This window comes from Barbus barbus, assembly GCF_936440315.1.
Source record: "Barbus barbus genome assembly, chromosome: 23".
NCBI classification, from domain to species: domain Eukaryota; kingdom Metazoa; phylum Chordata; class Actinopteri; order Cypriniformes; family Cyprinidae; genus Barbus; species Barbus barbus.
Window position 1 is genome coordinate 21,423,422 of NC_136751.1, and position 15,187 is coordinate 21,438,608.

General features: G+C 39.1%; 2 protein-coding genes across 4 annotated transcripts; one reads left to right on the top strand and one right to left on the bottom strand.

Annotated features, from left to right (window-relative positions):
• The first annotated feature begins 1,901 nt into the window (after window positions 1-1,901).
• On the top strand, window positions 1,902-13,402 carry has3 (hyaluronan synthase 3). 2 transcript variants are annotated; one of them, XM_079374367.1, is made up of 5 exons: window positions 1,905-2,062; window positions 3,720-4,160; window positions 5,677-6,306; window positions 9,791-9,892; window positions 10,005-13,402. In XM_079374367.1, the coding sequence occupies exons 2-5, from the start codon at window positions 4,152-4,154 to the stop codon at window positions 10,932-10,934; spliced, it is 1,671 nt and encodes a 556-aa protein (XP_079230493.1). In that variant the 5' UTR covers window positions 1,905-2,062; window positions 3,720-4,151; the 3' UTR covers window positions 10,935-13,402. The 2 variants fall into 2 exon arrangements, with proteins under 2 accessions (XP_079230494.1, XP_079230493.1); XM_079374368.1 differs by lacking the exon at window positions 3,720-4,160 and having other exon boundaries at window positions 1,902-2,062.
• Window positions 11,770-14,482, bottom strand: LOC306843102 (chromosome transmission fidelity protein 8 homolog). 2 transcript variants are annotated; one of them, XM_079374369.1, is made up of 4 exons: window positions 14,416-14,482; window positions 14,223-14,316; window positions 14,033-14,150; window positions 11,770-13,860 (listed from the first exon to the last, which is right to left on the bottom strand). In XM_079374369.1, exons 2-4 carry the CDS (start codon window positions 14,243-14,245, stop codon window positions 13,627-13,629), a joined length of 375 nt encoding a protein of 124 aa, XP_079230495.1. In that variant the 5' UTR covers window positions 14,246-14,316; window positions 14,416-14,482; the 3' UTR covers window positions 11,770-13,626. The 2 variants fall into 2 exon arrangements, with proteins under 2 accessions (XP_079230495.1, XP_079230496.1); XM_079374370.1 differs by having other exon boundaries at window positions 11,777-13,812.
• Window positions 14,483-15,187: the final 705 nt, after the last annotated feature.

Here is a 15,187-nt window from a genome sequence, read left to right on the forward strand (position 1 = left end):
ATTTCTGAGTGAAGCAGGAAAAAATGTAGGACAGGAATTTTGGGGGCGTTCAATAACAATGGAGCAAGACCGAATGAGAGTCAGCTAAAACAATGCCTAAATGCTGCAGTTATTACATTTTGAAAAAAAAAAAATATGCACAGATGAAACATTGACAAGACCAGTAATGCTCTTTTAGAAAGTAAAAATTTAGTAGAATTCTAAAGGCCAATTTAGATTTCATGTTGACCATGTTTACATGTTAACAATGCACTTTATGTGTTTAGAAACTTAGAGAATGAGGAGAAACTGGGATAGATATCATTCCTAAACATTTGAATAACAATCAAAGCAAAAAAATCAGAGGTAGTTTGTTAAACTTTGTCTTTTTTTGACTGTGTAGCACCTACTGCTCTGCAGATACTTCCGTAGGATGCTAACAATTGGAAGTATCCTTGATCGTTTTAGTCCAGTTTTAACATTTTAGTTTGGATTGTTTTGTGACTTTGCATTAAAAACCTCAATGGTGATTCATGTGCCAAAATCAGAGCTTATTCATTGTTTTTATTAATCACAAAGAGGAAAAAGACATGTTTTGGGCCTTCTTCAGTGTGATACAGTAAACTACCATGTTGAATTGCATTATTTTGTGATTCTGTCACAATGCAATGCAGACTTTGCGAATAGTTATTGATGGCTGGAGCAGTTACTCTATGTATTAGTGTAAATTATATTGCACCTGACAGTAAATTTCAGCTGTCTGCAAAGTAGGGATGCTCACTTTGCCTGTAAATATAATGCTTATATTGCAGCCTTACAGGCATAATAGCACAAATGAACAGCCTGTTTAATTCTAAGAGACAGAGAGAATGGATTTTGTCCACGTTTTGATAAGTCTCCTTTTTTGTTTTGTTTGTTGCACTTGTATTTAAAGCCATATTCAGGATGTGTTGGCTAATATAATGCTTGTGTAATGTTCAGCTGCTGGCTGGAAGTCGTAAACTTTATCTTCGTGTTTCTGCAAAGAAACCTCACTGGCTCTTGAGGTGTCTCTTATAATTGCATCTCTGGTTAGGATCCAAGGACGTTTCCACAGTAAGGGGTAAATCAGTGACGCCACTGCGCAGCACTGAAGCCAGGCCGATGGAGAGTCACACTTTCACCTTCCTTCCCCACAACCCCCATAATAACCTTCCCACGACTGCTACTCAGCCACGAAAGAGCCATTACGCTAATTACTCCTCCTGCCACGCAGCAGAGTCTGAAAGAGAAAGGGCGTGAGCATGTTTTACCTGGCCGGTGAATTTCGGAGGGATCGTTTCGAAAACAGAGCAAGTTTTCATTGGGTGCCGGAGGAAGACACAACTGAGATTGGAATGTTTGGAGATGCCGTGGATATTGATTATGTCAGATCTTGCAGCAGTCTATCTTTCTCTTCCTTCTCTCGCAGATCTCTTCATCAGCCGGTGTTGGACCTGCAGGCTGCCAGCAGGAGGGGTGCAGGGAGGGGTAATAGATAAATAAATAACCCAATAAAGGATGCATTGAGAGGGTGTGTGTGTAGCCAAGAGAAGAGGGTGCCTGCTCAAACAGTCCTGAGTCTTGCTGAAGGTTGGCTGCACTGCAGAGCAGGGGGAAAATCACAGAGAAGGGACCTTGAAGGATTTCGGGCTGCACTGCAGAACGATGCCACTGCAGTACAGCACCAACACAGAGGCACGAGGTCCACCGGCAGACCCCCAGCCTCCTCACACCAGGTGAGAACTTAATTCACAGCTGATAGCAGAGGCCTTCATGCCTCGGGAGGAGAGGGAGGGAGAGACACAAAAAGAAGGGGAGGGAAGCAGAGGAGGAGGAGGGTAATGGTGCTGTATTTTTGGAAGAGGGATCTCCTGAATTAAGTGTGGCTGGAATAAAGATGTAGTGTGAGCAGGAGGCTGAACAAGGACGGTGCTGTGCTCCACTGTGGTGGAGAGGAGCGGAGCAGACGCCTGGCAGACACACACTCGCACACACACCGGTTCAGAGAGACTGAGAGAGAAAGAGAGAGAGAGCCCACTGTCACAGCTGCGGGGCTGGGAAGGTAAGAGACGTTTAATTCAACTTGAGTTTCATCTTGTGTCTGTATATATTGTGGCAGTGGATGAAAAATGAAAGCATGCAGCTTGAGAGCTCTGGCATGTGTTCATTGTGTGGTTGTATGTGTGTGTGATACTAAAATTGAGAGAGAGTCAAAGCATGGAGTTTTTGGTTGGGTGGGTAGGTGTGTTTTTGCACAAATAGGCTACTGTAAGCTTGTGTTTGTACGAGGTACTAAAAAAACTATAACTTAAAACAAATGGTTATGGATAGCTTTTAGTATTGAACTCAAGAGAATGTGTGGGATTTTTAAGATCCTCATATGTGTGTTTTTAGTAATTAGAAACTTAGTTCTAGTGGAATAAGGCCCTCTGTTTCTTGGCACCCTTCTTAGTGCCCTGAGGCTGAGTAAATAAGTGGGCAGCAGGACAGGGTAAAACAGGAAAGCTTCAGAATTTGTGTTTTAAGGGTTGTTGCCCGATTAAGGAAATTGACCTCTGTTTAGCTTTCCATGCCATCATACAGTACATTGACAACACAAGGGTCTGGTTAGAGTTTTGAAAAATGCTTCTGAGTTCATACAGTTTGTTTGGGACCAGAATAATGAGCAAATATTCAAGATTCACCCCAGCACATAATTTACAAAAGACTTGGTAAATATTACATGCAAGTTCAATGTGTTCAACATGCAAATCTGATGTTTTAATAAGTTTATATAACAGGATTATAATGATTCTGAATATTATCCCAGCAACTTAACTATTGTTGAATCAGTTTTATAAAACTGAATGTGAACATTAAATTATTAAAACATGAGAAATACATGACTCCTGGTGTTTTGGATGTTGGATGTGAGAGGCTCTATAGGTGCCCCCTAGTGTTTTCTTTTCTATTATTTCTACATATTTCAATATTATCTTTATTCGGGTCAGTGACAAATAAGGAGAAATCATTTAAAAATCCTGTTAAAAAATGTGCCAAATGTAATTTTGAATTTAGAAATGTATTTTTTTGTTTACATGGTGGTTGCCTTTTTGTCACGTGACAAAACAGCTTCCCTCATGTTGGTTATGCCACATTAACTTTGATTTGGCATATGAAAGTTTTTAAAATATCAATAATATTTAAGATAATATATAAAAATTTTATAAAACATTAACAAATGTTAACAATATTAATATATTTTTTAATATTTTTGAATGTCACTTCTTATTTTTGTATTTATTTTATTTCGTAGAATCTCTGTTAAGTTACACTACCTGGACAATTTTGAATTTAAAAAGTATCCAAATTTAATTCATCAATTTAAGAAACTGAAGCCATGTTTATCATAAAATACATCTATTCAATTAATTTACATGTTTAAATTAATTATATTTTTCATGTATTTTTGAATAGCTTAAGAGATCCCAGGGCAAAAAAAAAACAAAAAAACATCACTGACCCATTACCAATATAGCAAGCCAAGACATTTCATTGAATAGCTATGACACCAATAACATCACGCATGACTGTGGTGTGGAGAATGCGGTTTAAAAAGTTTAAACACGTATTCTGTATCTGACAGTCTCATATGATCATTATTTCCATTGTAATGCACATTAATTCATTGTATAGGCACATTCTCAATTTACCCAAACACATCATGCTCTCCCTTCCAGCCATTCATCTCACTTCCTCTCACCTGCTGCCCTCCCCTCTTCCATCCTGGTGATTCCCAGCCCCCCTTCATTCCTCTCCCACCTCCTCCCTTTGTCAGTGTCCTGTCCTGCATCCAAAGTCCTCATTCTATCTGGACCACACCTGAGAATACAGACTATATCAGGGCAAGAGGCTTCGGCTGGTCATCCCCAAACCAACCTGCAATGCACCTGTGATTTCCTACAGCACTTCTGGATCCTGTCTGCTTCTGTCAGGGCTGAGAATGCATGATTACCCATGATCATCCCCAGCATTACTCACAAGAGAAACAGACCTGAGAACAACGTCCTGCAGCTTATGGAATATAATAGATTTATTAAAGGCATAACTAAGGATCTGAGATAATTGAGCTCACATGGACTGATCTCCACTTGGGCTGTGAATATTTCATCATGACAACAGTGAGTAACCATTGACCTCTGACCTCTTTTATTTGTCGAAAATTAAGATTATTAATTTTCAGTCGTTATATACTGGCATACGCTGTGACATACAAGGGTTACATAAATGCATTTATTTGCTGCATTGCATTCTACCACTAATTTTGGTTGTGCATCTTGAGGTGCTGTAACAATCCTAGTGATCAAAGGCTGTAGTTTGAACACCTTTCATCACACATATGGTTGTGGGTTTGTATCTAATGTTTGGAGACTGAGTGATGGTTAGTGTCCTGTTTGACATGGGGCTCTTCTTCACACCCATCCCTCTGAGCTAACAAGCCTCCGGAGGAAAATTCCCTCTAATTAGGGTCAAACATACCACTCTGTATCTGCCTGCCGTCTCTATCTAACCCTCAGGGTCTATACTGTTTTTCTTTGTTCACATCACAGGAAAATGTACCAGATGAGAAGGGGCTAAATCCATTATAGCACAAAAGCAATATTTGTTTTTTATAACATTGCTTAAAGTTAAACCCAAATTGCTAATGTGAAAGGATCAGTTATGTATTTCTTGGAATTATATGACGTAAAACAGCTAAGAACTGGTCTGGCACAGCTGTAAATAACTGTGGGAACAGTCAGGTACTGTGGAGGAAAAATCAACAACGACTTCAGTGGAAGTCAACGTTATTTCTGCCACTCTTCTCCATTGCAGTGGCTGTTATGATATAAGGGCACTGAGTGAAGCGGCTCTTTCTTTCATGAAAGGGGGAGCAGGAGGCAATTGAATGAATGAAAGGGGGGGATTGTTCCCTCGTCTGGGTGCCACTGATTACCTGCCAAACTCAGCCTAGCCTTTAATTAAGGTCATTAACCTGAGAGAATGAGAAAAAAGTGAGAAAGACAAAGAGCAAAGAGAGAGAGAGTGATTGAGAGTTTTACACGGAGTTTGTAATATTCTAATATTGTCAAAATGTCAGTTGTTGCCAAGTTTTTTAAATACATAAAAAATTAATCATTCTGATAATTGGTGAATTTCACAAAGCCTGTCAAATAAACGCATTTATTTATTGATAAATAAATAAGGGTATTCATCATGGTAGTATTTGATTGTACACTTTGTTATTTGTTTATTTATATATATGATTTTCATATAATATTTAGTGATAAAATATTATTATTTAATAATTGGGAATAATTACATTAGGAATTACAAACAAACTCAAAAGTACAACATTACATAAATGCATCAGATTAAGTATTAAAAAGTTTGTGTATGTATATATATATTTGGGGTACTAGTGTCATCATGAGATTCACTCTAATTTGAAATAAAATTCTCATTACTAAACTACATTAGATCTCCCTTTGTGTCTCTCTCTAATAACATACTTGCTATAGATATTTAGATTTGTGACATTTCAAAACTCTTAAACATCACTATTCCATTGTAGAGAAATGTCTGGTAGGAAGGGAGAATAGAGGAAATGGTCAGGTAAGGAGAGAGATGAGATGATATCTCTTTTTCTCTTTTCAGATGCCCTCTCGCTTTGGCACTGCGGTGCGGATCTTCATCACCACCCTATTCGCAGCAGTGGTGCTTTTTGCCATTCTACTGGCTTATGTGACCGGTTACCAGTTCATCCACACCGAGCAGCACCACCTGTCTTTTGGCTTGTACGGTGCCTTTCTGTCCCTCCACCTCCTCCTGCAGAGCCTCTTCGCCTACCTGGAGCACCGGCAAATGCGTGGCCCCTCCAGACTTCAGCACCTGCGCCGCACTGTGGCCATTTGCATCGCAGCCTATCAGGAGGATCCGGACTACCTTCGCAAGTGTCTTCGGAGCATTCGCCGCATTTCTTTTCCCGGGCTTAAAGTAGTGCTGGTGGTGGATGGGAATCGGCAGGAGGATGGCTACATGATGGACATCTTCCAGGAGGTGATGGGGGGAGTGGAGCAGACAGGCTGTGTGGTGTGGAAGGGGAATTACCATTGCGACGGGGATGGGGGAGGAGGGAAAGGCTCGTTGCATGCCGAGGAGGCTGCACGGGTGGCCAGGGTGGTGCGAAGCTGCCGTTATTCCTGCATCATGCAAGAGTGGGGCGGCAAGAGGGAGGTCATGTATACAGCCTTCAAAGCACTGGGAGATACTGTGGATTACATACAGGTAGGTCTAGACCCCACAAAAACCTAAAGGCCAAGTTTCACAGACAGGGCTTAGACTAAGCCAGGATTAGGCCATAGTTCAATTAGGACATTAAGTAATTTTTATAAACGTGCTTAGGAAAAAACATTACTGGTGTGCATCTTGAGACAAAACAAAGGCACTGATATATTTAATATTTTAGTCATTGCAAGTTTCTTTCATTTGAAACAGCTCAGACTTACATTTTAGTCTAGGACTAGGCTTAAGCCTTGTCTGTGAAACCGGGGGAAAATGTAATAAAACGTAAAGAATCCTGCCTGAATAAATGTTCACACAATAATACGTCTAAAATAATAGTAATAAACGGCATCCATTCCAGACATGCTTACTTGTTGCTCTCAGAAGGCCGAATGACTTGGGGCCAGATTTACAAATCTGGGGTCGACAATATAATTGGCCCGGTGGCCCGGACGTACTTTTAAAACCTTTTAAAACCGTCAGGGCCACCAGATCGCTCCAACCACTAGCCCGGTGGGGCCAGTAAAAATAATGCCTCGATTAAAAAAAAAGTCTAATTTCACATTAATTACCTGTGGTTCTGTGTTTTGATTTCTGTTAAATCGTCTCGGTAACCACCGCTAGCAGGTTACGTGATCCCGACAGCCTTACAGATGCAGCGGGTTTATGCTCGCTCCCGCGGTTACGCGCGCAAACTGCACACTGCTGCTCAGCACCTACCTATAGCTACTATTAAGCTAGGCTACATGTTTCTGAAACCCCCATCACCCGGCCAAACGCCGGGTAAAAAAGAGAAGGCAAGGAAGAGAAAATCACCAGAGGAATTGAGGGAAAGCGAAAGGGAATACGAAAAGAAAAGGCAGAGAAAGTTTCAGCCCCAGTGGCGAGACCGCTGGAATTGGCTGGGCTTAGGGGTGGACGATAAAAATGTCTCCACGATCTGCTTTTGAAGAAATATGGTAGTATCGTGCTACAGCACACATTATGTCAAATACAGTTCTGGCGCCGCGGTCTCTATATACTGTACAACACGACATACAGCAGTAGAGTTACTCTGACAGGACACTGCACTTATTCGCGATCGCAAAAGTACATTATTTGCACACAAGCCTTGCTGGTTAAATGTTTAATTCACGCGCTGGTCTGACGTGCGCTCATACACCTGAAGCACGTGCGCTAAAAAGCCTGTCTAACAGCGCCTGATTACTCAACTAACTTATCTTCTGCGCTAATACTGTCAAAACACACAAGGTTTACATACAGACTCAGTTGGTTATCTCTAAAATGAAAGTGAATAGTTAAGAGAGAAATGGATGCGTGCCTGTATATTAGATGCGTGCAGCTCTTAAAGGGACAGGACACTAAACATGCTGCCGCTTGTCATTAAAGGGATAGTTCACCCTAAAATTTAATTTCTGTCATCATTTACTCACTCACATGTTGTCCCAAACCTCTATTAATTTCTTGTGCTGAACCCAAAAGAAGATATTTTGAAGAATGAGGGTAACCAAACAGTTGCTGGTCCACATTGACTTTGATATGAAAGAACAATCCTATGGAAGTCACTGAGGACCAGCAACTGATTGGTTTTCCACCTTCTTCAAAATAGCATTTATGTTCAGCAGAAGAAAGAAACTCATTCAGGTTTAAAACAACTTTTGAGTAAATGATGGTATAAAAATAAAACATTATGACAGAATTGACAGACAGATGACAGAATATTAATTTGTGGGGGAACTATTCATTTAACGTTAACAAAACAACAAAACGCAAAGAGAAAAATCACTCTATTCTTGACTGAAAAACTTTAATACAGTTGCTTTAGGAATCAGTCTATGTAGAGTTTTATTTTTATATTTGTTCATTCAATTTCATTGAATGCTCTGCTAAATACACCTATTGTACCTGAAAATGAAGAAGTTTGTTTTATTTGTATATTATGTGTATTTGTAATGTGTATCTTTGTTCTTATTTTTTAATAAGAAAGATAGAATGATGACAAAGATTTTTATCTTCGCCCACTTTGACCTAAATATCTGCCATGTCTTTTTTTTTGTTTTTTGTTACCTTGAAAGGCTTTGTCTTTCTAGTTTGGCTGTAATGCTCAGACAGCTTGTAAAACCAACATGACAAAGAATCGTGATAAAATCGTGAATCGTGATATTTCTAAAAAAAAATCGTGATATGATATTTTTCCCATATCGCCCACCCCTAGCTGGGCTACGATCAAGAAAAAAAGAGGTTTACTGTGAGCTCTGCAGATCAATGCCCACATATGCAGACAAGTAAGTTAGAGAAAAGTTAACGTGTATGAAACCTATGGTATGAACATAATATAATGAATTGCTGTGTGACTACGGAGAATGAATCCTATGCAATAGGTTTATTTGCACTTGTTTCATGTTTTTGCACAGTTTTGCTGCACTTTGCACTAAACCTACCTTAAAAAAAATTAATGTTATTCATGTTGTTCAAGCAAACTGTTCTTTTTCGTGATTATTGGGATCAATACCCGACGCGTTGACCTGGGCCAGTGAACTTCAAAAGACACTGGCCCGGAGGGCCAGTGGCAAATTTCCCTTATTGTCTACCCCTGCAAATGCCAGCGCAAACCGTCTTTTGGCATTAACACAGTATTGTCAAGATTTACTAAAGACACGCAGTGAAGAATTAGCGCTGAAAAGGCTAGGAAAATTATTTTTGTGCCTGACCTTATTAAATATGCATTTGTAGGAGTTTCCATTTCAGATGCTAAATTTATGGGAGTATTAATGAATCATGCAACAGTTTACTAACATTTGCGCTCGTCAAATTACTGGTATTTTCACAATTTTTTAACACCCAAAGAAAGCATGTCTTAAAACTATTTTGCTGCTGTGTCGTAAGTAGGTCACCCGCACCTGATGAGTGTCGGCTCTGCTTATTTGCAACTACGCTAATTTGCGGGTATATTGTGTTGGTCGATACGTAAATGACATTTTGCATCGGTGTTCTTTAATTTGCGCATTGTTAGTAAATCGCTTCCAGAAATTTCCATGCCCATTGGCGCTGTTTTGGAATTGCACTCCCGCGCTAATTTACAATTTTTTGTAAATCTGGCCCTTAGACTTTCAAAAACATTGGGTTTTAATATTGGTGAGCCAACCATTTACTGTCACTCTTCACGAGTCACCTCAATGTCACTGTAATCCGAATCCTTGCAGGTCAAAGATCAGTCGTCTTACCTTCACCTGTAGTCCTGAGCACACCTGTGCTGTCATGAGCCTTTCATTGTTCAACATATGACTGATATCTTTAGATACAAAGATGACCTTGAAACATCTGTGAGCAAATGTTTCTGGTGCCACTAGTTCTTTGCAACAGTCCTTGCATTGTTCAGCCAATCAGTGCCAACATCAGCCTCACTTGAAAAAAGGATGAGTTTTTTATGAGTTGAAGTTGAGAAGTCTTCTAAATCATTGTATATATCTCTTGGATTTGTTTGCAGGTATGCGATTCAGACACTGTACTTGATCCAGCATGCACTATTGAGATGCTGAAGGTTCTAGAGGAAGATCCAAAAGTGGGTGGGGTTGGAGGAGATGTTCAGGTGAGAAGTTTGCCTATTTTAGCCATTTTATGTCACTTTCAACAACTGAGAAGTTTTCCAGCAAGTTTCCTCTTTATAGAACACCTACCAAGAGTTCCATTGTCTCTTTCAGATTCTGAATAAGTACGACTCATGGATCTCCTTCCTGAGCAGTGTCCGTTACTGGATGGCTTTCAATGTGGAGCGGGCCTGTCAGTCTTACTTCGGATGTGTGCAGTGCATCAGTGGACCTCTGGGAATGTATCGCAACTCTCTCCTCCAGCAGTTCCTGGAGCCCTGGTACCACCAGACCTTCCTAGGAAGCAAGTGCAGCTTCGGAGATGATAGGCACCTCACCAACCGCGTCCTCAGCTTCGGCTACAAAACCAAGTTCACGGCACGCTCACAATGCCAAACCGAGACCCCCACGCAATATTTGCGCTGGCTCAACCAGCAGACCCGCTGGAGCAAGTCTTATTTTCGAGAGTGGCTCTACAACGCCCTTTGGTTCCACAAGCACAGCCTCTGGATGACCTATGAATCTGTGGTCACCGGGTTCTTCCCCTTCTTTCTGGTGGCTACAGTCATTCACCTGTTCTACCGAGGCCGGTTGTGGAACATCTTGCTCTTCTTGCTAACAGTCCAGCTGGTGGGCATGGTGAAAGCCACCTATGCCTGCTTCCTGCGGGGTAGGCTTGTCATGATCTTCATGTCACTGTATTCACTACTCTACATGTCAAGCCTGTTGCCTGCTAAGATCTTTGCCCTGTTGACTATTAACAAAGCAGGTTGGGGAACATCAGGCAGGAAAAAGATAGTGGTAAACCTTATTGGGGCTGTGCCTGTGACCGTGTGGGCAGCCATTCTGCTCGGTGGCGTGGTTTACACCATTTACTGTGAGGTTCAAGAGCCCTTTAGTGAGACAGAAAAGGCTCTTCTCATCGCAGGCACCATCCTCTATGCCTGTTACTGGCTCATACTCCTGGTGCTCTACCTGGCCATAGTGGCCAAGCGCTGTAACAAAAGAGAGGAACAGTATCACCTATCCTATGCTGAAGCCTAGCATGGTCTCTCCAAAAGATCTCTACATGCTGTCAGGGCTCATTTGAAATGGCCCCTTCCTTACCTGGTGCTGCTATCCTGGTTATAATTATGGATCATGTGTAAGTCCAAGAAAGTCGGTTGTTAGGTGGTTATTTTTTTTAGCTATGTTAGCCAAGTTGTTAGCTATGGCTACTTGAGAAGTTTCAAACCGTGGGGTTTTTATAAGAGCCATAATTGACATAAGCTGAAATCAGGAATGGTGCTTCTCGTGATTATAAAGCACACAATAAGGAGGTGGCCGGCCAGCCAAGGTGGGAACAAAAAGTTGAGCCAAAGGTTAGTGTAAGAGTGGTAAATTAATGTAATTAATCTGACACACTCATATTAGGTTAATGGTTTATTTTGGTGCTTGCACTTATAACTCTATAGAATGTGAACTGTCGAGAATAGAGAGGTGTGTGCAAACACTTGAGGAAACCTGCGTAAGACACTAAGCTAGCCAAGCCCAGTCAGTATTTTAACGTCCTTTATCTGACAATCCAGCATAATTCTGTATTTTATTATAGTGGTGCTACCCATACTTTTTCTATCTGCATGATAGATAGAACCAACAGTATTTAAATGAGAATTTTATGGTTCTCCACAAATATTTACAACACTGTACATGTTTACAGTTTAAGAATATCAAGTAACATCCAGTTCCAGTGAAAAGGATAATGTCAGGCAACCAAAGAGGATTTTCTAGAGTATCTAGAATGTTTTGTTCCAGCGTGTTTGGTTAAAAAAAAAAGGAGGAAAGATTGGTCACCAATTTTAATTCCCATTCTCCCATTTACCTATAAAACAAACTTGGTAGAAGTATATGATAATTGTTTTATTATTATTTTCATTATAGGTGGTGAAACCAGTGACATAACTAACATGGACAGTGATATTTAAATTACTACATTTTTCCCCTCAGTCTTGAGAACTTCAAAGCACAAACAGTGTTACATTACATGAAAAAGATTTTCCAGTTATACTGCCTTTACAGATGACATTTTTGTTTACAGACTTTAAAAAACATTTTTAATAGTCATTTTCTATTGAGGTTTATAATATAATATTTCATTAATGTTTCATTACCTATTGAGATCATTTTTAACATAAGAGGCACGTAGACTTGTGATGTCATGATATTTACAGCTTTTTCTCACCCCAAACTGATAAAAGTATATGTTAGCTAATTCTGCATGTCAGCCAGATGTTACAGAATCTGACCACCTTTGCAAATTCTTATGACCCTTTCCTGTAATACATAAGCTTACTATAATATTCCCATTAGTTTAATTAAGATGTTCAGTTAGCTAGAGAGACAAATACAAAAAAGTGAACTGAAGTAACTTATTTATGGTATGCAAAGTTAGGTGGTTTTAAAGATGACTATATATGAATCAAAAGTGTACAGTGGGCTGTTTTTCCACCCTCAGCCCACCCATGCAACAATTAGTAGATTTACTTCAGTAGCAGTTCACCGTGAATGCAAACGCTAACTTTTTCTGCTCCCTTCCCCCCAAAACACACATTAAACTCTGGCAGAGATCTAAACACTGAGGCTAGTGTGCATATGTGTGCAAGTTTCGAGAGAAGCTTTGAGTTTATGAAACACTTTTGCTTGTGCATTACATGTGATAACTGTGTCTTAACAGTGAACTGCTGTGGACTGCAGCGTCCTTTAAGGCTGCAAAAATAAGATGACTGATGACACAATGCAATTATGAAACCAGAGCTATATCATGTTTACAATCAAATTTGGAATTGCATTGTTCATATCTGTGTGTTTTCGGATTTTATGCAATTCAGTTGTAGACTGGGTGCCAAACTTTTAAGACTGATATGCTCCTCAGGAACAGAGTAAAATGATACATTGATACAAAATTATACAAAAGTTTCACTCTGCCAAACACAGCCAATTAATATGTAGATGAGTCATTTTAATTTCAGTAAAAAACTAGGTCATACATTTTCAAGTTAATTGTAAAGTAATATATATTTTTGTAATGTAAAATTCAAAGATATTTTAAACATGCAAGAATCCTGACGCATTTTCCTAGGAAACTTATGGAAAACATGTTAAGTTATTTTCATAACACTGTACAGATGAGAGAATAATAAATTATTCACAATCCATAATAGAAGAGGTTAAGTGTTTTTAACCAAAATGCAGTTGTTTTAAAGATCGCCACTGGCAGCTTATGTCTACTCACAAAATAAAATATGAAACACCTTGATGAAACACCACCATTTAGTCTGTATGTCACAGCTAACCTGTACATTACCTAGAAATGGCCATCATGGTCTTTTTAATCTCACATGAACTTTACATATTATGTTTTATGTATTTATGTATATGCAAAAGAAGCTGGATTCTTTAAATTTGGACATTTCCCATGTAATTATTTTTGCAATCACTTGTAACTGATGTTTTGATACAATAAACTTCCATTCAAAAGAGCATTTTCTTTCTTTTCTGATTTTCAAATTCACTTTAGGCCTATTACTTGCATTACTTTGAATATTTATATTTTGTTCAATGTTATTGTCAATTGCTCGTTCCTGACAACAATGTACAAAGATACTAATCCACCATTCAAAACAACATTTATATTCACATATAGGTACAAATCTAGAATTCTGTGCTGATCAGTCGGTCTCTGATATCTGAACATAAGTTATACCTTCTTTGGCACATTAGTGATGATGGGTTTGGGTCGGGTTTTAAAGATGAGCTTCTTTTTGATGAGGGCGGAAACAGTGTAAGATGTTGGTTTCTCTTGGTTGGTTTCCATCGTTTCCTCTTCATCCTGAGGGAGTCCAGAGTGCTTCATCAGAACAGCTAAGGGCTTCTCCAGTTTGACCTGTTTGCCATAAAGGATGTGATGTCCGACTATTAGCACCGGTACACCCTTGGAGAGAGGACAAGTCAAGAATTTACCATAGGTGAATATTTGAATATTAGTGTTTTTCCATTTTATATGTTTCCATATTTAGTCCAAACTGTCTTTCAAATAGTGTTAAATAAAAAGTACTTAATGTACTGCAAAAATACAATTTCTTCTCTTTATACTAAAGACAAACCTCTTTTGTATAGTGCAGGTCTCCCATCAGATTTCCTGCAAGTCCAGTATTCTGTCTGGACACCATTTCTCCCTGCAGCTCCACCAGCAGCCATGCAGCTGGACCTTCACCAGCTTTACTGCAAAACCGTTTTCAACAAACACTTTAAGATCATGACCTGTAAAAACATAGCTTAAGTCTTCGCACCAACCTCGAGATGACAATTTGAACCATTCCTTCATCTGTTTCCTCTGTGTTAGGATTTAAAAATCACACAATTCTTCTTGCTCTGTGGACCTTTTCGTCTGAAACGTTGACAAGAATAAACAAGTCAAATATTACCTTCACTCCACAACTGTCTACATGAATGCACAGAAATATACTACATTCGTAAATACACTCACTTCTCGGATCTGTTGTTGTGCATGGTCTTCTGCTGACAGACACACAGGTTTCCCGCCAGTTTGTGTTAGATTTCACAATAAAAGTCCCGCGGTGGTGTGAAGCACTAGAGGGCAAACGAGGCTCGTCTGCAAACACTGTGGTGCCTTTCGTAAGGCTTGACTTTTTTCAGGTGTAGTTATACTAAGTCTTTTGTTTGTTTTTGAGGTTTCTGACTAAATAATTCAGATAACTGATACAATAGTTTTGTTTATGAATTTTGATACCATTGTTTATTAGAGACTGGAGACTGACAATACAATTAAAGTTCTTACTTTGTCCAGAAAATAAAACATACATAAAGTAAAATATATGTCAGTTGTACCCAATATAAGATGTAATGTGAGTTTTCCACTAACTTAAAGATTTTTATGATTCCATATTTTTTTATAAAGAACAACAGTCAAGCTGAGATGACATTTCTGGCTGAAAAAAAAGATAATACATAATAGTTATAGCCTATGACTAATTTTTGTTGTAAGAGGTAGGCCCTATATCTAGTCGATTAGTATGCATAGATGTATGTTTTGTAACTCTTTCTCCTTGTTAAATCAAATAAAACAGCTGTAACTCAAAAAGTAACTCTCAAGAAAACAAGAGAAAGAAAGCAAGATAAAATGACTCACAACCTAGACACAAGAAGACATAAACAATTTATGAAAAGTTATACAACTTACATCATAACTCTATATATAGCTTTTTTATTCAGAGTGTTACTGTTTCTGATTTCACTAA